The sequence below is a fragment of the Oncorhynchus masou genome, chromosome 24 (assembly GCF_036934945.1).
Source record: "Oncorhynchus masou masou isolate Uvic2021 chromosome 24, UVic_Omas_1.1, whole genome shotgun sequence".
In the NCBI taxonomy this organism is placed as follows: domain Eukaryota; kingdom Metazoa; phylum Chordata; class Actinopteri; order Salmoniformes; family Salmonidae; genus Oncorhynchus; species Oncorhynchus masou.
This window is the reverse complement of record NC_088235.1, coordinates 94599235-94623868: the sequence shown is the minus strand read 5'-3', so window position 1 is coordinate 94623868 and position 24634 is coordinate 94599235. Positions and strand designations below refer to the sequence as shown.

The 24634-nt window shown below is 42.3% G+C and overlaps 1 protein-coding gene across 2 annotated transcripts in view; it reads left to right on the top strand.

Annotated features, from left to right (window-relative positions):
* Nucleotides 1–813: 813 nt before the first annotated feature.
* Nucleotides 814–24634, top strand: part of LOC135513056 (transforming growth factor beta receptor type 3-like) — a 166616-nt gene continuing 142795 nt past the window's right edge. The window contains exons 1-3 of one of the 2 annotated variants that reach the window (XM_064935716.1): nt 814–893; nt 982–1098; nt 22265–22488. In XM_064935716.1, coding sequence (XP_064791788.1) covers nt 22425–22488 — 64 coding nt within the window. In that variant the 5' untranslated portion in view covers nt 814–893; nt 982–1098; nt 22265–22424. Of the gene's footprint in view, nt 1099–22264; nt 22489–24634 lie in introns of both variants that reach the window. The other variant, XM_064935715.1, reaches the window with a different exon arrangement.

The following is a 24634-nucleotide window of genomic DNA, read 5'->3' as shown; positions in this document are numbered from 1 at the left end:
CAAGATCGAATCCCCAAGGTAACAATCTGTCATTCTGCCCATAAACAAGGCAGTTAACCCACTGTTCCTAGGCCGTCATTGAAAATAAGAATTTGTTCGTAACTGTCTTGCTATGAGGGAAAATAAATATACAGTGAGCTCCAAAAGTATTGGGACAGTGACATTTGTTGGTGTTGTTTTGGCTCGATACTCCAGCACTTTGGATTTGAAATGATACTATGACTATGAGGTTAAAGTGCAGACTGTCAGCTTTAATTTGTGGGTATTGTCATCCATATCAGGTGAAAGGTTTCAAAATTACAGCACATTTTGTACAAAGTCCCCTATTTTAGGGGACCAAAAGTTTTGAGACAAGTTCACTTATATGTGAGTGAGAAAGTTACAGACTGGGCTGTCCGCACCAGCCTCTGTAGGGCCATGCAGCCGAGGGCGGTGCTGTTGCCATACCACAGCTGTATAACTTTTTGAGGATTTGAGAGCCCATGCCAAACCTTTTCAACTTCCTGAGGGGGAAGTCATTACAACTAATGACTTATTATGTGTTGAGTTTAAAAAAATAAAACAACGATAACAACATTGGAAAATGCTGCTTATAAAGAGAACCAAACATTATCATTTTAATATGACTTATTAATCATTATTAAACCCAATAATAACAATACTATTTAATTATTTTCATAGTTCAATTAGCCTATACTGTGTTTGCCTAAAGTCGTAATGTGCAATCTGTTTGAACCATAATTATACTTTCACTGGAAAGACAGCAGCAACTGTCTGCTCTTCTCCAATGAAAACCAATCTGTTGATTTATGTAGCTAGCTAGTTTACCTCGCAGCCTCCTCCCACCACAAGACCAACCCTCAAAATGAAGTGCCTCGTGAAAACGGAGATAGGTATTTAAACGTTTAAGCAATAGTAGTGGACTCACTATTCATAAACTCGGCAAATTCTGTAACCTGACATCTAACGTTGTTTTCCAAGGACGCGGAGGGGGTTTTCCAGGAAAGGATACATATCGCATCCATTCGAACCACTGCAAGGCAAGCAAGCTACAATTTACAACAAAGTTTACTTTGAGATTCCTGGATATTCTGCATGGTACGTCAGAGTTCTTCTTTAAGCGTTAAACGTTGTGAAACATGTTATACTAGCGTACAGATAGAAAAGTTACATTAGGCCTACATAGTAATTGTTTTATGAAAATAATTTATGTGTTTATCATCTGCATGTTTTACTGAACATCTCTGGGATAAATAATTGCTGTGTCCCCTGCTCACAACCCCGCACTGCAAGGATGCAAAATAGGGCACAGAATATGAACATCCCTGCCGGCCAGCAGAATATGTCTGATATTCTGTGATAGGCTGTATTGTTGCAAGTGACAGAACAAACAAAACGTGCATTGGCTTTTGTTTTGACATGTTCTTCCAATGCACACACAATAGTTCTTCGGATAAACCGTGATGAACTTCAGCATTTTGTTTTCCCTCTTATCAACTTTAATGACGTCCTATGCTTTCCTGACTGAACAACTATCCCAAAAGCTATTTGCAATCGTACGATTCTGAGTATATTGAAGCTGTCAAGCTCTCAAAACCAAACACGCATGGCCAGTTGCATGGTCCTTGCGCACACCTACAGTTACCCATCACGCCTCAATTAGTGTCAGCATTGTTGCTTTTAATATGCAACTGGTTTATAACTAACTAAATCAATAAATAATCACATTGGATAATTGATTTCAATAATTTATTATAACATTGTAAATAGTAAACATAGTAATGCAGGCTTATGTATTAGGCTATTTATTTGTGCAACCTGATGTAGACAACATGGTCAGAGGATCACTGGTGGGAAGGAACTTTATCATTACACAACTGACCTGCCATAACCACATATCACACCTTAGTGCTGAACATCACTTTGCTGTATGATTTTGTTTTGTATCTCTGCCTTAAACAACTTCAAGTTGTGTTCCAGTGTGCCATCACTGATGTGAAAGCAAAGCATGATACCAAACTGTCTACAGCAATTTCTGAAAGGATGGGCATTTGCTTCTTACCATAATGATTTATACATTTGCAGTATGCACCTATCTTCCTTTAGTTTGAGGTCTCTGTAATTTTTGCAGATTTAGTTCTGCAATTCTGTCATTTTAGGAGCCGTTTTCAGAAACCTTTGATGCATTATAATACTGTTATTGACTTGGTAAAAGTAGATGTATTAATGTAGTTATAAAACATGAGCTGAAAAAAAGCTTTAGATTACAGATCGAGTTCTGTGTCAGAAAGCTATTTGAATTGCTTTCTAAATACTTGCTTTAGAGATTTCCTAGGAGGATTGTTGTTTGGCAGCCTTGTAGGGCAAGGTAGGCAGAGTCTGGGGCATGATAGGCTATGTTAAGCTTGATGGCAGCTGTAGTGTTGTGCACATTTTTAATAGCTATACATTTGATATCTGGTCTTGTGCCTGTGTTTAGTAGCCGAGGTAAGGGCTTGTACCTATTCCATGGTGTCAGAAGTAGGGAGACGGGTGAGGGACCTGAAACTCATGCCTTAGGTGAGGTGAATAAAACACATAAGGTGAGGCTGAGCATGATATCAAATCAAACCTAAGCATGCCCTCAGTCTCAATATCAGTGAACTGACTCAGAGAGAAAGAAAAGCAGGACCAGGGAATATGCATGTTGATTTGTACTCAGTTGTTGTGACTCACTCATATAGATCACACATGCTGATGACATTCAAGTGTATGAGCAGAGAGTTTGGCTCTGTGTTTGAGTGTGCATATGGATTGACTTACTCAGGGGTCAGTGAACATATGATTGGGGAGAGGGTGTAGCTTGTCAGTCCCGGTCACTATATTAAGTAATCAGTATGTGTTCGTACACACACACATTCCAACTTAGTAGTGAGTACATACAGTTTTGTACTGGTTCCCCTCAGGGTTTGACCCCACAACCCTGGCATTGCAAGTGCCATGCTCTACCAACTGAGCCACACAGGAGTACACCACACAGGCATGCACACAGGCATGCACGCACACACACAGACAGAGAGAGAGAGACAGCTAGTCAATACATGCATCCCTAGTGTGCATCCCTTGCATTGACACGTGGCGTCTCACTTCCACAAGAGAAGATGTGGGGAGGGAAGATTAGTCTCTTCTGGACAAGCACATTGTTTATTATAAACAACAGTAGTTACTCTGCATCATCGGTGTCTTATGCAGTTGAGAAACATAACTTTGTTTAGACTGAACATCCAGCCTACACTCTTTTTAAAAATGTATTATTCTTATTATTTTTAAAATATTATTTGACCCTTTTTCTCCCCAATTTCATGGTATCCAATTGGTAGTTACAGTCTTGTCCCATCGCTGCAACTCTCTTATTGACTCGGGAGAGCTGTGCATCCTCCGAAACACAACCCAGCCAAGCCGCACTACTTCTTGACACAATGCCCACTTAACCCGGAAGCCAGCCGCGCCAATGTGTTGGAGGAAACACCCTACACCTGGCGACCGTATCAGCGTGCAATGCACCCAGTCCGCCACACGAGTCACTAGTGCGCAATGGGACAAGGACATCCCTGCCGGCCAAACCCTCCCCTAACCTGGACGTCGCTGGGCCAATTGTGCGCCACCCCTTGGGTCACCCGGTCGCGGCTGGATGTGACAGAGCCTGGACTCGAACCAGGATCTCTAGACCACTGCGCTACTCGGGAGGCCAGCCTGGACTCTTAGAAAAAATGGTTCCATAAGTGTTCTTCAGCTGTCCCCATAGAATAACCCTTTTTGGTTCCATGTAGAACCCTCTGTGGAAAGGGTTTTACATAGAACCCAAAAGGGTTATACCTGGAACCAAAAGGGTTCTACCTGGAACCAAAAAGTGTTCTTATAATTACAACAGCAGAACCGTTTTAGGTTCAAGATAGCACCTTTTTTTTCTAAGAGTGTACTTCATTCAGTGAACTATTGAAATGAGAGCAGCCAGATTAGTGTCATTTTAGGTTATGAAGCTTCTCAATGTCCTATTGCAAAAACAGAACTCATATTCTGGATGGGTAGTTGTCCAGATGGACTAAGGAACTGAGATGAGGTGGTTGGAGACGCTCATTCAGACACATTAGCTGCATTTAATAGGTGATTTATACTTGAGCCGACGTAAGAGTAGCGGAGCATGCAAGTCACTGGTCTCTGGGTGGTTTGCGGCCAACACTGGACATCTTTCATTAGACAACCTTTCCCTTTGTTAGATAGGAGGGACTTACTGTGGGGCAAAAAAAGTATTTAGTCAGCCACCAATTGTGCAAGTTCTCCCACTTAAAAAGATGAGAGAGGCCTGTAATTTTCATCATATTCATCATGATGAAAATTAAAGGCCTCTCTCATCTTTTTAAGTGGGAGAACTTGCACAATTGGTGGCTGACCAAATACTTTTTTGCCCCACTGTATATTAATAACCCTTTTTAACACTTTTGATTAATAATTGTAATAATTTTGCATTAGATGTGACTAGGGGCCATATGTATCAAGTGTCTCAGTGTAGGAGTGCTAGAATCAGTTTTGCCTTTTAGATTACAATTGCCTTTAGGACTAATCCTAGATCAGCACTCCTACTCCTAGATGCTTGCTACATACAACCACAGTACTAAATTAATTAATCTCAGTTTATCTTAAGCCCTGAAAGCTGATTGGCTGACAGCCGTGCTATACTAGACCGTATACCATGGGAATGACAAAACATTTATTTTTACTGCTCAGTTTATAATAGCAATAAGGCACCTCAGGGTTTTGTGGTATATGGCCAATATACCACGGTTAAGGGCTGTGTCCAGGCACTCTGCGATGCGTTGTGCCTAAGAACAGCCCTTAGCCGTGGCATATTGGCCATATACCACACCCCTCGTGCCTTTTTGCTTAAGTAAACGATTCTGCCTGGTTTCCTGGATTCAGGATAAGGCTGCTGCGCTTTGGAAACCATGTTGCATTTACGGTCCCTCCTACGCTGCAATAGAGTAGAGTACCTAATAGCTACTTATTATGTTCAGTCTGGGGTCTGCAGTGTCTCTAATGGGTTTTCCAGACCAGCTTGGAGTGAAATGGAAGCTCTGCTTGGACGGACGGCTAGAGTTAAAAGAGAAGTCACATGAGGTGATCCTACTGTTGCAGCAACAAAAAGTCAGTCAGTTTCTTGCATCAGTTTGAATCAGGAGAGCGACTCATTGAAGTTGCGGTAGTTCAAGGCCGACCGTGGTACTGTAGGCATTGTTAGCAGCAAACAGGATCCCCCATTTTAGTGAATGGAAAAATCAGTAGATACACATGTTAGTATATACACACAAAAGTGCTTTATTTGTTTTTTGGAACCTAAACCTCAATAGAACTAATATGAGCTGGCAGAGTGAAAAATGCCTTAAAATAAAGCCAGTTTTTTCGTGATTACTTCAAAACTACGGCAAGCAGTTGGGACAGATGGTAATATTATGAGACTGGGCTCCACGGCAGATGCAATGAACTAGTTTTTATCAGAAAAAAACGTTTTTTTTAAAGTTCATGTGTCCAGCCTACTGGTGGCATTTCTGGTGGGGTAAGTGTGTGTGTGTCAGTGCTTTGTGTAAGTTGACTATGAAAACAATGTGGAATTTCCAACACATTAATGTTTCTTATAAAAACAAGAAGCGATGCAGTCAGTCTTTCCTCATCTCCTAGCTAGCCTGCAAAGCCACTTCCTGGAGTAGCTCAAACTGCGCATGTTATGTCTCCACGAGATGCCATCTTAACTGACTTAATTTGGCTTCAATGCGCTATTGAGTCTTCACATAGCCTTAACCTTGTTCGCAACACCTCCAAAACAAAGGTCATGTGGTTTGGAAGAATACCCCTCTCCCTACAGGTGTGATTACTACCTCTGAGGCTTTAGAGCTTGAGGTAGTCACCTCATACAAGTACTTGGGAGTATGGCTAGACGGTACACTGTCCTTCTCTCAGCACATATCAAAGCTGCAGGCTAAAGTTAAATCTAGATTTGGTTTCCTCTATCGTAATCGCTCCTCTTTCACCCCAGCTGCCAAACTAACCCTGATTCAGACGACCATCCTACCCATGCTAGATTACGGAGATGTAATTTATAGATCAGCAGGTAAGGATGCTCTCGAGCGGCAAGATGTTCTTTACCATTCGGCCTTCAGATTTGCCACCAATGCTCCTAATAGGACAAGTCACTGCACTCTATACTCTCCGTTTACTATCTATCTCTGTATACCTACCCGTCGCAAGACCCACTGGTTGATGCTTATTTATAAAACCCTCTTAGGCCTCACTCCCCCCTATCTGAGATATCTACTGCAGCCCTCATCCTCCACGTACAACACCCGTTCTGCAAGTCACATTCTGTGAAAGGTCCTCAAAGCACACACATCTCTGGTCGCTCGTCTTTTCAGTTTGCTGCAGCTAGCAATTGGATCGAGCTGCAACAAACACTCAACTGAACAGTTTTATCTCCATTTCTTAATTGAAAGACTCAATCATGAACACTCTTACTGACAGTTGTGGTTGCTTTGCGTGATGAATTGTTGCCTCTACCTTCTTGCCCTTTGTGCTGTTGTCTGTGCCCAATAATGTTTGTACCATGTTTTGTGCTGCAACCATGTTGTGCTGCTACCATGTTGTGTTGTCATGTTGCTGCCATGCTATGTTTTTGTGTTAGGTCTCTCTTTATTTAGTGTTGTGTTGTCTCTATTGACGTGATGTGTTTTGTCCTATATTTTAAAAATTAGATTTTTGATTTTTTTTAAATCCCAGCCCCCGTCCCCACGGGAGGAATTTTGCCCTTTGGTAGGCCGCCATTATAAATAAGAATTTGTTCTTAACTGACTTGCCTTGTTAAATAAATAAAATAAACATAGGAATTCATGGTGTCACGTGATCGAAGGCTTTGTCCATTCATAATGTAAACAGTCATTGGTTTGAATCCATAGTCCAGACCGATGCAATAACCATTAGACTGGTTGATTTGACACTTTCATGATAGGCTAGGCCAGTTCTTTTTGTCTCCTGGAAACAATTAGGCCTAATGAACGTGCTTCTGAACCCACTGTGTCTCAACCATCAATCTAAACTCCGGAAGGAAGCAAAAACACTTCAGCACTTTCTCTCATTTCACTCTTCTTGCTCAAGACCACAACCGGTTTCCACTCTGTGCTCTGTGTGGTCGCAACACAGTTTGGCTCTGGCCTGAACGCTCTGAATTATATCATGTCATTTAGCTTCCCTTTGATATGGAATTTGCCCTATAGTGGAGAGTGGAGGGATAGAGTTTACCTCCACTTATGAAAGGGGAAGGGGGGCATTGGGAAAGGGTCCAACAAATCAAAAAGAGATGGCACTAGCCCCGCGAGCTGCAGTGTAATATTTGTCGTGATCATCCAAAACGACTTTCCAGTCCACACAGCTGCCAGGGCCTGAAAGGCCCTTTGTTCCAGCAGCTGTTTGCACTGTGGAGCTCAGTGATGCACCTTAGCCCTCCTCAGTTCTCATCAGCCCTCGGCTCCCTCTGTCGATGCACCTTAGCCCTCCTCTGTCGATGCACCTTAGCTCTCCTTCCATCTCTTAGGCCTCTATCCACTCCATGCTTCAGAGCACTGCAAAGCACCTCATTTACAAAATAGCCTTGAGCACTCTACTCAGCAAACTGGATGCAGTCTATCACAGTGCCATCTGTTTTAACACCAAAGCCCCATATACCACCCACCACTGCGACCTGTATGCTCTCGTCGGCTAGCCCTCACTACATATTCGTCGCCAGACCCACTGGCTCCAGGTCGTCTATAAGTCTTTGCTAGGTAAAGTTCCACCTTACCTCAGCTCACTGGTCACAATAACAACACCCACCCGTAGCACGTGCTCCAGCAGGTACAGTGGGGAGAACAAGTATTTGATACACTGCCGATTTTGCAGGTTTTCCTACTTACAAAGCATGTAGAGGTCGGTAATTTTTATCATAGGTACACTTCAACTGTGAGAGACGGAATCTAACACAAAAATCCAGATATCATCACATTGATTTTTATGTAATTAATTTGCATTTTATAGCATGGCATAAGTATTTGATCACCTACCAACCAGTAAGAATTCCTGCTCTCACAGACCTGTTAGTTTTTCTTTAAGAAGCCCTCCTCTTCTCCACTTATTACCTGTATTAACTGCACCTGTTTGAACTCATTACCTGTATAAAAGACACCTATCCACAAACTCAATCAAATAGACTCCAACCTCTCCACAATGGCCAAGACCAGAGAGCTGTGTAAGGACATCAGGGATAAAATTGTAGACCTACACAAGGCTGGGATGGGCTACAGGACAATAGTCAAGCAGCTTGGTGAGAAAGCAACAACTGTTGGCACAATTATTAGAAAATGGAAGAAGTTCAAGATGATGGTCAATCACCCTCGGTCTGGGGCTCCATGCAAGATCTCACCTCGTGGGGCATCAATGATCATGAGGAAGGTGAGGGATCAGGCCAGAACTACACGACAGGACCCGGTAAATGACCTGAAGAGAGCTGGGACCACAGTCTCAAAGAAAACCATTAGTAACACACTACGCCATCATGGATTAAAATCCTGCAGCGCACGCAAGGTCCCCCTGCTCAAGCCAGCGCATGTCCAGGCCCGTCTGAAGTTTGCCAATGACCATCTGGATGATCCAGAGGTGGAATGGGAGAAGGTCATGTGGTCTGATGAGACAAATATAGAGCTTTTTGGTCTAAACTCCACTCGCCGTGTTTGGAGGAAGAAGAAGAATGAGTACAACCCCAAGAACAGCATCCCAACCGTGAAGCATGGAAGTGGAAACATCGTTCTTTGGGGATGCTTTTCTGCAAAGGGGACAGGACGACTGCCTCAGTAAGAGCATTGAAGGTGGGTTGTTGCTGGGTCTTCCAGCATGACAATGACCCAAAACACACAGCCAGGTCAATCAGCTCACGCTGATGTTGGCTTCGTTCTGTAGTTGTTATCTGAACCATTCTGACATAGGACCATCGTCCTACATTCCTGGAACAGTAAGTTATGTTGTCATCAAGGCTTTATATAGGAAGGGAGAAAAGGGGTATGTTTCATAGTTTACAACCTCAGTCTCTTCACGTGGGCGGGCCACTGAGTGAGCAGCAATATCTTATGAAAACCCACATCTCACATTTTAGAAGCTAAAATCACATTTCATCCCATCACAAATAATTTCATATTCAAACATTTAAATTGAACAACAAATCCATGTGAATCCGATAACTCTGATGTGTATACTTTCCACTGTAGAGTTTATGTCATCTTATCATTGATGAGAATGTCTCAGATGACAACCGAACTGACATCATATTCATTAAGTACCACCGCATATGTTCAATTGTTCGGATTATCAGAATATAGTTCATTTCCCCCCACCTTCTGATGTTCCCCGAATCTTTATGTTAACCAAGGGTTTTGCAAATGTAACCTCAGTAGGGTAGAGAGAGGAAAAAGGGGGGAAGAGGTATTTATGACTGTCATAAACCTATCCCCCAGGCAACGTCATGACAGTCCCCCCATGTTGGGTTCAATCTTGCGATTAACCTGCATGTTGCAAACCAACATAAAAATGACCGTGGGTTGCCCTGGTTGTGGACCATCTTTGTGGTCCCCATCTAGGGTGTCTGCAAATGAAGAAGTCCGCTCCATGGCTCGGCAGCGGATGTCCAGATTGGGATCGCCGTTGCAGTCCCCCCTCTGGTGGTCGACCCGGGTAGGGTGTCTGCAAATGAAGAAGTCCGCTCCATGGCTCGGCAGCAGATGTCCTGATTGGGACCCGTCGTCTGGTCGTCCAGACTGGAAGATCTGGGCAGTAACTTAGGCAGATGTTAACAACGCACACACACTCATAAAATTAAATTTCCTCCCAAATGAGCGGCGTTGTGGAACTAACTGATGGTTGTATGGGAAAGTTGTTTATGGCTCTATCACGTTCTATGTGCCCAAGAAAATGAAACAAAATCAATGAAAGCATAAACAAAACAAAATATAGTTTTGCCCCCTTAATCATCTCGTTGGACTGTATTCTATCTACGTCCATGGTCTTGGCAAAATGACCCTATCCTGGCATTGTCTAATGTCATATCCAGGGCTTTCCTAATTTGCGGGGTGTTGCTTAGGGTTCTATCCTAAGTTAATAACTATATGATAAGTCTACAGCTGTAAGGCACTAGTTTTGGGCAGTCTACAGGGATGACCTATGGACTGCTGAGAAGAAAACTAGTGTGTGCAATAGCTGTAGAGTTAAAGGCCTCAAAATAAATGTTCAACTTTACTAAGGCTGGTATTTTGCTCGGATCCTTAAGTGATCCTAGCATAAATCCTAATTGGATGTTCCGTTGTGCATGTGCGTTTATGCTTACGCAAGCACACATGTCAAGGGAAGGAAACCAAGTATCCTGGCAGATTACCACTTGTTCAGAATGAGTCTGACGTAGTCAGGTAATTTTCAGGTGGATGCCTGGAGGTCAGTCAGAATTGGTGTCGAGGGAGTCTGTAGTAGTTTTACTACCAGTCACTGTCTTCCACTATTGTAGTGGAGGTAGGTATGAAGAAGTCTACTTCATAGCTATGTTATCCACGGATGAGCTAACCTCATGACGGAAGTACTCTAAGTATTAGACCAGTCGTATGTGGTGTGATCGTGGTTCATGACTCTAATAACTTTTCTCCTGAACGGAGAGTTCTTTTTATTAGTGGCGTGTGTTAACCATTGGAAGAGTGCAATGGAGATTCCCTTCCCCGTGCTGCACTCTGAGTGACTCCTATGTTGCTATTATCAATAGCAATTTAACTTGTGAGGTTGCTAATCCTCTTACTGAGTGTTGCTGGACTGAATGTGGTATTGGTACTGGTACTCAAGGGGTCCAGTTGTCCTACCGATTTATTCTGAAATATTATCCTACAGGAATACATGATTAGAGTATTCTACTAGTTGTCTTGTAGTGACTACTACACATGGCAAGGAATTATTATTGTTGCCATTTGTTTTGGAGGTGGACAAGTCCACTGGACTTCCTTTACGACCAGTGTGGTACACCTTAGTACTATCTTAGATGTGCTCTAAGATATTCTCCGTCTAGGGGCCTGTCTGCTCCTTACTGTTCTCAAAGGGGAGTTTACAACTAGATTTGATTTATGCTCTGGCGGCCTCGTACGGTGTTGTCCGTAGTCTTGACCCCCCCCCCTCGATAAGGCTCATCATGGGTCTGGGCTACTATTCCCCCCTTTGTGTCTCGGTACCCCCCCCCCACCAGTGGGTTGTGTTCGTATGCGAGGCGCATGTACTCGGACCCTATGTACGAGTTGTCAGTGGCCGCGTTATTATGAGAGTGGCTGTAACCTTTCAAACAAATCTCCTGGTGTTGTGCTTCAACACCCTCAGTGGCTGTCGAGGTCTGTCAGTCACCACCACGTCCGCGTGTGGCAACCTCTTCAGTACCTGCAAACTGAGATGAGGATATCAGTCTGTGATATCGCAAAGTGTTTCACCAGTGGGAGTCATCGGGTCAGTTACTGGACTGACGCCATTAGTGTCATTGTAAGGGTTGACAGTCCCCCACAAAGCGTAAGGTGTGTCATCGGAAGCAGAGTATACTCTGCACATCGATGTTTTTCTTGCTGAGACAGCTGCAGTGTTTGCGGAAGTGTCTGAAGGGCAAGAGAAGTTCATCTCAACTACAGTATTGCACGACTGCAAGGAGGAGGGAAGTTGCTCATTCACAGAGACAGCTGGCTCGAAATCATAACAAGAATGGTCAATCAGATTGGTTGATGGAATGTGTCGAGATATCGTAATATCTCCTTGGAACGGATTCTGCCCCAAGAGGTTTCTAAATGTTTTTTTCCCAAGGGGTGCTTTTGACAGATACCCCTCGTGAATGACTGCATTGCAGCTAGCGTTAGGGGGAGACAGTGTGGTCTGTGGAGAAGGCACTATAGCCTGTGACCATACCTGGTTGGTTTTCCAATCCATCAATGGGAGTAACCGATCCATCAAGCCTGCTCCAAGTAGCAGGGGTACAGTTTCGAGGCTGGTAACATACACAGGGTGGATAAGCGATACGTCCTGGAAGTGTAGTTTCAGCATGACTCTCAATGTGAGAGGCGAGGTTGTCTGAGTGACCCCTCGACGTGTAGTGTCACATCGTTCCACTTTTAACCAATGTTTAGTTGGCTTCAAAGCCCTTTTTAGATCATCAAACAATGTTTGAGAGATGAGCGATATTGTCGCACTCGAATCAATTAGCGCATGACAAGTTAAAACCACTTATGGATAGTGGAGACGCTAGCGTCTCAACTGGCCAATTGCCAGGGGAAATGCAGAGCACGAGATTCAAAGAAAATACTATAAAATTCAAACTTTCATTAAATCACACATGTAAGATACTCAATTAAAGCTACACTCATTGTGAATCCAGCCAACATGTCAGATTTCAAAAATGCTTTTCGGCGAAAGCATAAGAAGCTATTATCTGATAGCCTGCACCCATCTGCGATGAGTTGAGTTTTTACCAAAAAGTTTTATTTTGGTTTCATTTGACCATATGACATTCTCCCAATCTTCTTCTGGATCATCCAAATGCTCCAATATTTTCTATGGGGTTAAGATCTGGAGACTTGAAGACTTGAGCGGGAGAGATTTGAATTTTAACGTCCTTTCTATGGGTGTTAATTCCTGCGGACCTGGTGTCCAGTAATTCCCCGCCTAGTCTTTGTGACTTATCTTTTACCATTTTCTCAAATATTTCTCGCTTTAGTTCTTCATGTAGTGGAACTTCTGGAGAACATTGGTCTACGTTTGGATCATCCTTCAACCTTTTGTTACCCTTGTGCTCTGACACTTTGTCTGGGTTGGGTGCAGGAACGTAGTGAACAGGTCGATTGTAGCGGTAGTCGTTTTGATGGTGGCGTACTTTACAGTTATTTTGAATGCAGAGGTTATTGGAATCATGGTTTCGTGGTAGAAACTGTTGTGCGTCATCTCTTAACGCTCCAATACCTGATAATGCACCCTCTAACTGCAGTGAGTGCTCCTGGTCAAACTTCAAAACCGAGTGTTCAGGGCTCTTAGAGTTGCGAGCTTTTGATGCCTCAAAAGCTGTGCTTGCAAGCTCTCTGAGTTGTAAGATAGGCAAGCCAACGTGGGCTGCAGGGCCCAAGTAGGTAATGAAGGTGGGATACATGTTTGACAGGAACATTTGTTTAAATGGTAACAGGTCTTCCATGCCTGTTTCAGTGAGTAGGGCAAAGTAAGCTGAACGAAGCCTATGATAGTAAGCTTGTAGGTGTTCATTCCGAGCTTGTTTGACCGTGTTTGCCAGTGAGCTATCGTGTTTGCGAGTTGCAGAAGCACTGAATTCTAATTTCAAAGCTGTGGCAAGTTTAGCGTCGTCATTTAGCACGTGTTGCTGTTGTAGATGAATGAACCTCGTCACGTGTCTATTCGACAGGTAAACCCTGTCAGAAGTCGTAGCGTTCGGGTAGCCATCCAACACGTCCTCTATGTCAGCTAGGAATGCCTCAGTATCGTTTTGCTGACCTGTAACGGGGTCAAAGGTGGGGAAATTCTTGACGAGTTTGTCAAGGTATTCCTCGTCAAGCGGGCGGAGAGGGTTGGCTTCATCCCGTGGGGAAAGTGGGGCCGAAAGGCCAAGAGGAGAAGCCAAGCTTTGTCTTTGTTGGCCAAGAGGTGCCATATTACTCAGTGCCGAATGGCCAAGAGGAGAAGACCGGGGGATACTTGATGGAGGCACTGTCTGAAACCTATCGTCTTCACTCCTTTGAGTACTGGGCTCCGGTTGCTTGGATGAATAGTCACGCTGTAGAACGTGACCATTCTGGATTTCCTCCAGATGGTACCTAAGGGTGGTATTCTGCTGCATTGCAGAGTCCACTTGAGCGCTTAGAGTACTGATTTTGGACACGTGAGTGTCGCCCTTGCTCCTTTCGGTCTCAAACTTATCTGTCATGGTTTGCAAATAGAGATCTTGAGTACGGAGCGAGAGATTCAGTGATGAGATTTCTTCCTCTTGCTTAGAAATCAAGATTTCCATCTTCATCACCCGAGTTCTCTCATCATTAATTTGTTCAGCGACTTCAATGAGTCCTGCTGATTTGTCATCCAACTTAGTCATTGTTTCCATCAATTGATTGTCTTTGGTCTGCAGAATTTTGAGTAGAACAGTGTTACTCTGAGTAATGTTTAACAAAACTGCCTGCATGTTATCAAATTGCACGCTCCTGTTTGTAGATAACTCAACAGATTTATCTAGTTTGGAGTGAACTACATCGTATTTAGTTTAGGCTAAATCGAGTTGTTCCTGGAGACAATGATTTTGTTGAAGAGTTTGTGCTCATTCATCGTCATAAGTATCTGCAATTACTTTTAATTGTTCAGATTTCAAACGCAGTTCCTCGACTAGCAGAATGTTGTCATTTCCTGCTTTTGTCAATAGTTGCTCAGTTCTCTCCACCTGTCCCCTCATGTTAGCCATGTCTGGCATGTGCTTAAGCTGTGCACTGTGGTATTGGACCGATGCCACATTTTTATGGTGATACATCAGTGCAAAAGTGAGGAGAACCGTCACAAAGCCTGTGTTTGATGGTTGGTTTTGGAGAGCGTTCGCAATTTCAGCTGTTTTTTCGCTACTGGCATAATTAGGGTTGGTATCGCTGCTGAGGTCAGAGATCAATCCTTTTATGGGTGGAGATTCACTAATTAGCGGAGGAGTGGTGACCACCTCCTTTGATAGCTTGCACATTATTAGAAACATTTAGAGGAAAAATGTTCTATTTTTTTCAAAGTTTGGGTTTGGAATTCATTGGAAGCTGCAAAGGAAAGTTTAATCTGTTTATAGATGTGGACAAACCATCAGTACCGAATCAGTAATGTGGAAGTTGGACGTGAATGAATTTGCAAAAGCAAATTGAATTAATTAATCAATGCCAATGAGTAAACCTACCTGGGTAGGCTATCTGGGTATTAAACTTTAATTAACCTGAGAAGTTGCTTCATCTAGGTTAATATGAGAAGTTTAAAAGTATCTAATTTGATTGGAAGAACATTAAGTTATGTTCAACAATTTAACTTATTAAATTGAATGAGACAATAATCCATACAATCTCCATTGATTGGATATCGTAAGTGTAAACAGTAAATCAAATGTTGGAAACATTCAACACTGGCGCACTTCTCCCTAAGGCTGAAACCACATGGGCTTCCCGCTGGGGTGGGGCTTCTGTCAGTACTAATTTGATCAATTTAAGGATAAATCAGACCTGAATTGGCTATTTGGGAATTACACTTTAATTAACCTGAGAAGTTGCTTCATCTAGGTTAGTTTGGAAAAAGTTTACAATGTCTTATTTAGAAAACTCATCAATTTGGATATTATTTAAAATATCTATTTCAGAATGTAAATAGCCAGATTTACACTTATTAGTTCAATTGGATAAGACATTGATATCCGTCTGGATATCATAAGTAATGACTTGAGTGTGACCTGAATAATTCTTCATGAACGAATATACTGGGCACATGTCAGTGGTCAATGATTTCACACGCTGAAATCAAACGGAACTACCCGGGGCGGGATTTCTGTTCCGCAAGGTGGAACAATTTCAATGTAGCACAAGAAAACCAACTGGGTATTTTCCCTTGTTAGCTTTAGCATGCAAGCTAAACCCTCCGTTGTGCCTGAAAATGCAGCACATAGGATTCCCTTGGCAAGGGAAAGGTTTTACTTATAACGCATTATGTTCAAACCCTTTTCGGCGTTTTCTGACGATGTTTTCACCGGAACGCGCGGCAAACAACGAAATGCGCCTTGGTCTACTTGTGAGAGAAGCAGAGATATACAGTGGGGAAAAAAGTATTTAGTCAGCCACCAATTGTGCAAGTTCTCACACTTAAAAAGATGAGAGAGGCCTGCAATTTGTATCATAGGTACACTTCCACTATGACAGACAAAATGAGAAAAAAAATCCAGAAAATCACATTGTAGGATTTTTAATTAATTTATTTGCAAATTATGGTGGAAAATATGTATTTGGTCACCTACAAACAAGCAAGATTTCTGTCTCTCACAGACCTGTAAATTCTTCTTTAAGAGGCTCCTCTGTCCTCCACTCCTTACCTGTATTAATGGCACTTGTTTGAACTTGTTATCAGTATAAAAGACACCTGTCCAAAACCTCAAACAGTCACACTCCAAACTCCATTATGGCCAAGACCAAAGAGCTGTCAAAGGACACCAGAAACAAAATTGTAGACCTGCACCAGGCTGGGAAGACTGAATCTGCAATAGGTAAGCAGCTTGGTTTGAAGAAATCAACTGTGGGAGCAATTATTAGGAAATGGAAGACATACAAGACCACTGATAATCTCCCTCGATCTGGGGCTCCACACAAGATCTCACCCTGTAGGGTCAAAATGATCACAGGAACGGTGAGCAAAAATCTCAGAACCACATGGGGGGACCTAGTGAATGACCTGCAGAGAGCTGGGACCAAAGTAACAAAGCCTACCATCAGTAACACACTACGCCGCCAGGGACTCAAATCCTGCAGTGCCAGACGTGTCCCCCTGCTTAAGCCAGTACATGTCCAGGCCCGTCTGAAGTTTGCTAGAGAGCATTTGGATGATCCAGAAGAAGATTGGGAGAATGTCATATGGTCAGATGAAACCAAAATATAACTTTTTGGTAAAAACTCAACTTGTCGTGTTTGGAGGACAAAGAATGCTGAGTTGCATCCAAAGAACACCATACCTACAGTGAAGCATGGGGGTGGAAACATCATGCTTTGGGGCTGTTTTTCTGCAAAGGGACCAGGACGACTGATCCGTGTAAAGGAAAGAATGAATGGGGCCATGTATCGTGAGATTTTGAGTGAAAACCTCCTTCCATCAGCAAGGGCATTGAAGATGAAATGTGGCTGGGTCTTTCAGCATGACAATGATCCCAAACACACCGCCCGGGCAACGAAGGAGTGGCTTCGTAAGAAGCATTTCAAGGTCCTGGAGTGGCTTAGCCAGTCTCCAGATCTCAACCCCATAGAAAATCTTGAAAGTCCGTGTTGCCCAGCAACAGCCCCAAAACATCACTGCTCTAGAGGAGATCTGCATGGAGGAATGGGCCAAAATACCAGAAACAGTGTGTGAAAACCTTGTGAAGACTTTGACCTCTGTCGTTGCCAACAAAGGGTATATAACAAAGTATTGAGATAAACTTTTGTTATTGACCAAATACTTATTTTCCACCATAATTTTCAAATAAATTCATAAAAAATCCTTCAATGTGATTTTCTGGATTTTTTTCTCTCTCATTTGTCTGTCATAGTTGAAGTGTACCTATGATGAAAATTACAGGTCTCTCTCATCTTTTTAAGTGGGAGAACTTGCACAATTGGTGGCTGACTAAATTCTTTTTTCCCCCACTGTATATCGCTGGTCAAGCTTATCTCCTGAATTTCAATTGGCTGGCCTTTTGTCCTCGCTCGAGAAATTAATAATGACCTAGCCTACCCTCATCTGAAACGCGCCAGGCAGAAATAGCCCTGCGTTTGGCGAAACGCTCTATTTCTCAGATTTCTATAATTAGCTTTCTTGGCTCTCATACAGAAATGTATTCGCTTACGTTACCCACTGACTACGTCAGCGAACAACACGGAGGCAGGGAATTTTCAGCACACACACCCAATAATGCTTGTCTACCACTCCAAAAATGTGTACAATAACTTGGTATATTATGTAATCTGTTTTTCAATTTTATACAGGCTGAGGCAAAATGAAAGCGTCATTCTATTTTAGATTCCTAGAAGGGGGCTCTGAATGTTGACTTAACCCAGACGTGCGGCCTAGTTCCATAAATGTTAAAATCCTTTCCGGATCATCGAACAATGGTAAATTCTTAGATTACAGAGTATACTCTTGGCTAACAATTTGAATCAGCAATACAAAATTGGGTTTAATTATTTATTTACTAAATACCTAACTAATCACACAGAATTCACATGCACACAATTAATCATAACTTGATTACAAATTACGGCATAAAGGAAAACGTCCCTAGCGGGCGGAACAGATATGACAGCTTGTTACACAAAGGAAAAGGGGATGGGTTGAGTGAAAGAGCGGGAGACTGAGGAACAAAGGGAAAAAGCTGTGTTATCGTAAATACAGTATCTTATGCATTCTAAATTACCGCCCATTTGGAAAAGGAAAATGCAATAAATATTTACTCTGAGCTGCGCTTCAGTAGGTTGGTGGTAGATGGAAGGCCGTGTTGCCAAACCGAGTCGTTTGTCCTTTGAAGAATGTCTCTGGTGGTCAATTGGATACATTGTAGTAACGTTGTTGTGTGGTAGACGGGATACTCTGTCTGTTCCTTCCTAACCTGCGTTTGCAGCTGTGGTTGCTAACTCAACGGCTCGGAGATATCACTTCTGGAGTGAATAAGAGTTCAAAGTTCACACCACTCACAACCAAAGCTCATGCTGATGTTGGCTTCGTTCTGTAGTTATTATCTGAACCATTCTGACATAGGACCGTCGTCCTACATTCCCGGAACAGGAAGTTATGTTGTCGTCAATGCTTTATATAGGAAGGAAGAAAAGGGGTGTGTTTCATAGATAACAACCTCAGTTTCGTCATATGGGCGGGCCGATGAGTGAGCAGCAATATCTTATGAAAACCCACATCACACATTTTAGAAGCTAAAATCACATTTCATCCCATCACAAATAATTTCATATTCAAACATTTAAATTGAACAACAATTTCATGTGAATCCGATAACTCTGATGTGTAGACTTTCCACTATAGAGTTTATGTGGCAGCAGAGTAGCCTAGTGGTTAGAGCGTTGGACTAGTAACCGGAAGGTTGCAAGTTCGGACCCCCGAGCTGACAAATCTGTCGTTCTGCCCTTGAACAGGCAGTTTACCCACTGTTCCTAGGCCGTCATTGAAAATAGGAATTTGTTCTTAACTGACTTGCCTAGTTAAATAAAGGTAAAATTTAAAGAAAATAAAGTCATTTTATCATTGATGAGAATGTCTCAGATGACAACTGAACTGACATCATGAACTGACACCCCCCCCTTTCTGATGTTCCCCGAATCTCTATGTTAACCAAGGGTTTTGCAAATGTAACCTCAGTTGGGTAGGGAGAGAAAAAAGGGGGAAGAGGTATTTTTGACCGTCATAAACCTATCCCCCAGTCCAACGTCATGACAACAGTCACATCATGTCATCTCCTGACAGGCAATACATTTGGGTTCCTGAGTGGCGTAGTGGTCTAAGGCACTGCATCTCAGTGCAAGAGGTGTCAATATCTATACCTGGTTCAAATCCAGGCTGTATCATATCTGTCTTTGATTGGGAGTCCAATAGGGTGGTGCACAATTAGCCAGCATTGTTGGGAGTAGGCTGCCATTGTAAATAGGAATTTGTTCTTTAACTGACTTGCCTAGTTAAATAAAGATTTTTAAAAATACATAGAGAAAGACTGGGCACAGTATATTCCGTGTTGGCCCTCAACAATGTGAGAGCATACAGAGATACACCACAATAGGGCTGGCATCTGGCCTGTCAGGACTCTCTGCACTGGGGTCATAATCTGAACGGCCATGCTGTGGTGGTGCATTCCTGTGTGTGCTGCATTACTGCTCTATTGTTCAGAGAATCCTTTGCTTTTGTAGGGTAATCCTAACAACTCAATGAGCTATGAAAAATCCCTTTCCCTGTTCTCACTGACTAATGCTGTGATAGTGATACTTAGGCAGGCTTACTGTTCACTTATCATTCCACAAATTATTTAAATGTCTTTTAAAGGTGCACTATATGACTTTTAAAGGTGCACTATGCAGAAATCGTGTCGCCATTTCCTGGTTGCTAAAATTCGAATAGTTTGTCTAATTTCAGTTTGTGACAACATAAGCAAGTATAGTGTCGAGAACCATTTATTCCATCTACAAATATTGCATTCAACTGTTTGAAGCTGTTGTACAAAACTGAAAGTAAAAGACACCAAAATGAATCTTAAGAATGGAAGCATAGAAATAGTGAAGTGGTTGTAATGTTTATCATGTAGGATATGTGTATACTAGAAATTCCTCACATGTGACTCGTAATAAGACGAAGCAATTATCCTTTCAAAATGTTTATCTGACTCCATAAAGATAATTAAAACATATGCAAGCATTAGGCAATGAGTTGTAGTTGACTAGCAAAAATTGGTCTGAGAATTGTCCGTAACAAAGGCAGATATTTAATTAACATTGTACAACGAATGGATTACCTTACATGGCAAATCATGAACAAAGAGAAGCCTAGGAAATTAGAATGAATCATGCAACCTTCCTCCATGGAATGGAAATGTAACTTTTCTACCCAAGACCAGCCACCATTGACCAATCAAACGATACCAAGTTTACAGTGTAACCTGACCACCAAGGCCCAATCTCCACAGGGTGTCACAGCATTTAAAGGTTTGTCTGGGGAATGAGACCATGAGACGGACAATAAAATTCCTTTGAGAGTAATTTAGAGTTCACCCTGTACAGATACAAGTTACAACACAGAGATCATACATCCATATAGATAGCATCAGAGTTATCCTCAGTGAACACGTTTTGGATCGATACCGAACATGGATCATTTAGTATTATTCTATCACACTCAATAGTCAGTCCTCTGGATACTATAACAGAGAGATAAATTTTGACCCCTCAGAGGGGGGAAGGATTGACTAGTCCTTTGGCATGGTCCTTTGTCTTCCTTGTGCTCCTGGACCATTTGCCATGCAACTCCAGGTGTCAGAGAGCACATCAATTAGGGCTGAGCCTACAATAGCACACATAGAACAGACCTACCGCTTCTTAGGCTTTCTTTCAATAACAATGACACATCTATAATTTACATTGCTATGTGAATTTGGTCAGGTCACTCAAAAAGTTACATATTGCAGCTTTAAAACTAAAAAGTAAAATCTGGCCATCATCTGTTGGAAAAAACAAACAGTTTCACCAAAATATAACTGAATAACAACAAAGCCTGTCACCATGTTGAAAAATGTCCCGGATAAATGACATTCAAAGCATTTTTTTTTATCTCTCCTGGTACCCTAGTGTATGTGCCGTAGCCAACTTTTCTGTTTTTGTCAAGCCATGCACATCTTTGGCATGCCAACAAACGGACACAGAGAGCAGTTGGCTAAAGCTCAAACAGAATTGACCACCAGGCTAATTCTGATGCCTTTTTTTAAAGACTGATTTGACGTGGGTTGTTGCGTTGTTATAACTTTTTTTTTGACAAATCAAAGCGTTGAGTTGTAAAAGGTTGAAAATTAACTACAATATATAAACATTTAATTAAACATAATGGTAAAAAGACAGACGTTTTTAATTAATGATAATATGTTTTATCAGTACATTATATGATCCATTGTTAGATTCCATTAATTGATTTTGGAGTATTTATTTTTATTGTGTTAAGATGAGGAAGCAATAGGAATGGAATGAATTAAGACCATAAGGGTTTTATGGTGCTGTTCCCTGTTTTGGAGGTTGGCTACCAGGGTATGTGGTCTATAGCCTGGTCAAGTTAAAAAGTTCAGCTATGGTCATGCTGATTAGCAGCAAAATCGACCCCACTTGCACTAAGCAGCTTAACCCGGACCCTGCTGGAGGATCCAGTCTTTCCCAACAATCTCAATTAAACTGGGTGAATACCCCACCCACCCCATAACATGTTCAGAAAATAGTGTTTTCACACCCACTGGCCACCCACCCACCCAGCCATACCTCAACCCTCAGATACCCCTCTTTGACTGACCGTGCGTGGGCTGTGGTGGGGTAGGTGGGTGGCCGGTATGGTTATGGGTAATTAGCCCTATGAGATTAATCCTCCTGGTCTCCGAGGCGCTGTCTCCCCTCTCTCCTGTCTTTTCTCATCAATTCCACAGGGAACTAGATCCTAATGCCCCTTCTGGTACTTACCACTTTGCGTCCCAAATGGAACCCTATATAGTGTACTACTTTTGATCAGGGCCCATAGGGCTACGGTCAAAAGTAGTGCACTAAGCAGGGAATAGGGTGCCATTTGGAACTTACACTATGTCTTACTATTTGGCCATGCTAAACGGTTAGCCACCATGTTTCTCTGTCTCACTCTCTCTCTCTACTCCTGTTCTTTGCAGCAGGAGATCCTGTGAGGTTTCTCTCTACTGACTGACTGTGTGGTGGAAGAAGGGTTGTCCTTGTGAAGAACCAGGAGGAAGGAAGGCCGTCCAGTGGATACATCCTGTCCTCTTCTGGATAAGCTGTAGGCCAGTTCTACTACAGTATAACTGCAGCATTATGATGCCAGACAGACCCATTTTACCCCTGTGTCTCCTGGCGTTCTGCTGCTCAGCATTTGCAGGTAAGTCATCTTTGGCTGCTTATATATCTGTAGACATAGGGATTTTTGAATGATATATTATCATAGGCTATATTTTTTAATACAAAGAATAAAGGCTTTTGGTAATAGAGTATCAATACATGGAAATGGAAACTATGTTTAGTGCTAGATGTTTTCTATGTGAGTAGAGTGAGTAGTCAATGTATGCTCTTATATATTGAGTCTTCACTGTGGAAGGCAGCAGTGGAATCACTCTTACGAACTGGAAGCACACTTTGCACTCCGGGCCTTGTCAGGGCGAGCCTGGTGTTGCCTGTTTTTTCAGGCAATCACAAATCACCCCACACTCTAGGAATTTCCCCTGTTTCTCCCAGCAGGCAGGCCTCCCCAGAGCAGAGATTGGTTGTTGGAGCTCTGAGACAGAGGCAAGTTTGTGGCAGGGTTGAGGCAGGGTTGTGGCAGGGTTGAGGCAGGGTTGTGGCAGGGTTGAAACTGGGCTGAGGCAGAAAACAAGTGCTGACAGCTTCGACCTCATAGCAGGTCTAGAAGGCCTCCATAATGCCTCCACACGCATCTGCCAGATTGATTGGAATGAGATTCAGGTGAAGTCAAAAGCACTTACAGCTACTTGGTAAGGCAGGCTGCAGAGATAGGAGAGAAGAAAACAACAACACTCAAACAAACAAATAAGATAAAGCCTGCTGAAAACCTGTGGTTATGTGACAGTCTTTCAGATTTTGAAGACTCAGTCTGCTTATCAACATTGGGTACCACTTTAAATAAACTTCATAACCCCCTGTAAGACCAATGTAGATGCTTCAGAAGTCATTCACAAGCAAATGGGTGTAGTTCCCTTTTATATCACTCTTTATGGAGCATGATTATGATAAATGATTTGCGATGTATTTTTTTAACCTTTATTTAACTAGACAAGTCAGTTAAGAACAAACTCTTATTTTCAATGACGGCCTAGGAACAGTGGGTTAACTACCTTGTTCAGGGGCAGAAAGACAGATTTTTATCTTGTCAGCTTGGTGATTCAATCTTCCAACCTTTCGGTTACTAGTCCAATAGCTCTAACCCCTAAGCTACCTGCCACCACATTTACAGTGCATTCGGAAAGTATTCAGACCCCATGACTTTTCCCAAAATTTGTTACATTACAGCCTTATTCTAAAATGGATGAAATTGTTCCCCCCCCTCATCAATCTGCATACAATACACCATAATGACAATGCAAGAACAGGTTTTTAGAATTTTGAGCAAATGTATTACAAATAAAAAAAAGTATTCAACCCCTTTACTCAGCCATTTTTTTCAATTTGTATATATTTTTTTATTTATTTATATTTTTTGTTCACATTTTTTGTATTTAAAAAAAATAAAAATAATAATGTGATTTTTTTTAACCCCTCTTCGGAGGACTAATATTGTAGTTTTTCTTTACAGCTTTTTTGCTACATATTTTTGCTACATACATTTTACCTATACATTTTACATATACATTTTACATATAAACTCTGCAAAAAAGAAACTATCCTTTTTCAGGACCCTGTCTTTCAAAGATAATTTGTAAAAATCCAAATAACTTCACAGCTCTTCATTGTAAAGGGTTTAAACACTGTTTCCCATGCTTGTTCAATGAACCATAAACAATTAATGAACATGGACTTGTGGAACGGTCATTAAGACACTAACAGCTTACAGACGGTAGGCAATTAAGGTCACAGTTATGAAAACTTAGGACACTAAAGAGGCCTGTCTACTGACTCTGAAAAACACCAAAATTAAGATTCCCCGGGTCCCTGTTCATCTTGTTGACCGTGCCATTGGCATGCTGCAAGGAGGCATATGGACTACAGATGTGACCAGGGAAATAAATTGCAATGTCCGTACTGTGAGAGGCCTAATACAGCTACGGGGGACAGGACGGACATCTGATTGTCCTCACAGTGGCAGACCACGTGTAACAACACCTGCACAGGATCGGTAAATCCGAACATCACACCTGCAGGACAGGTACAGGATGGCAACAACAACTGCCCGAGTTACACCAGAAATGCCCAATCCCTCCATCAGTGCTCAGACTGTCCGCGAGAGGCTGGACTGAGGGCTTGAAGGCCTGTTGTAAGGCAGTTCCTCACCAAACATCACCGCCAACAACGTC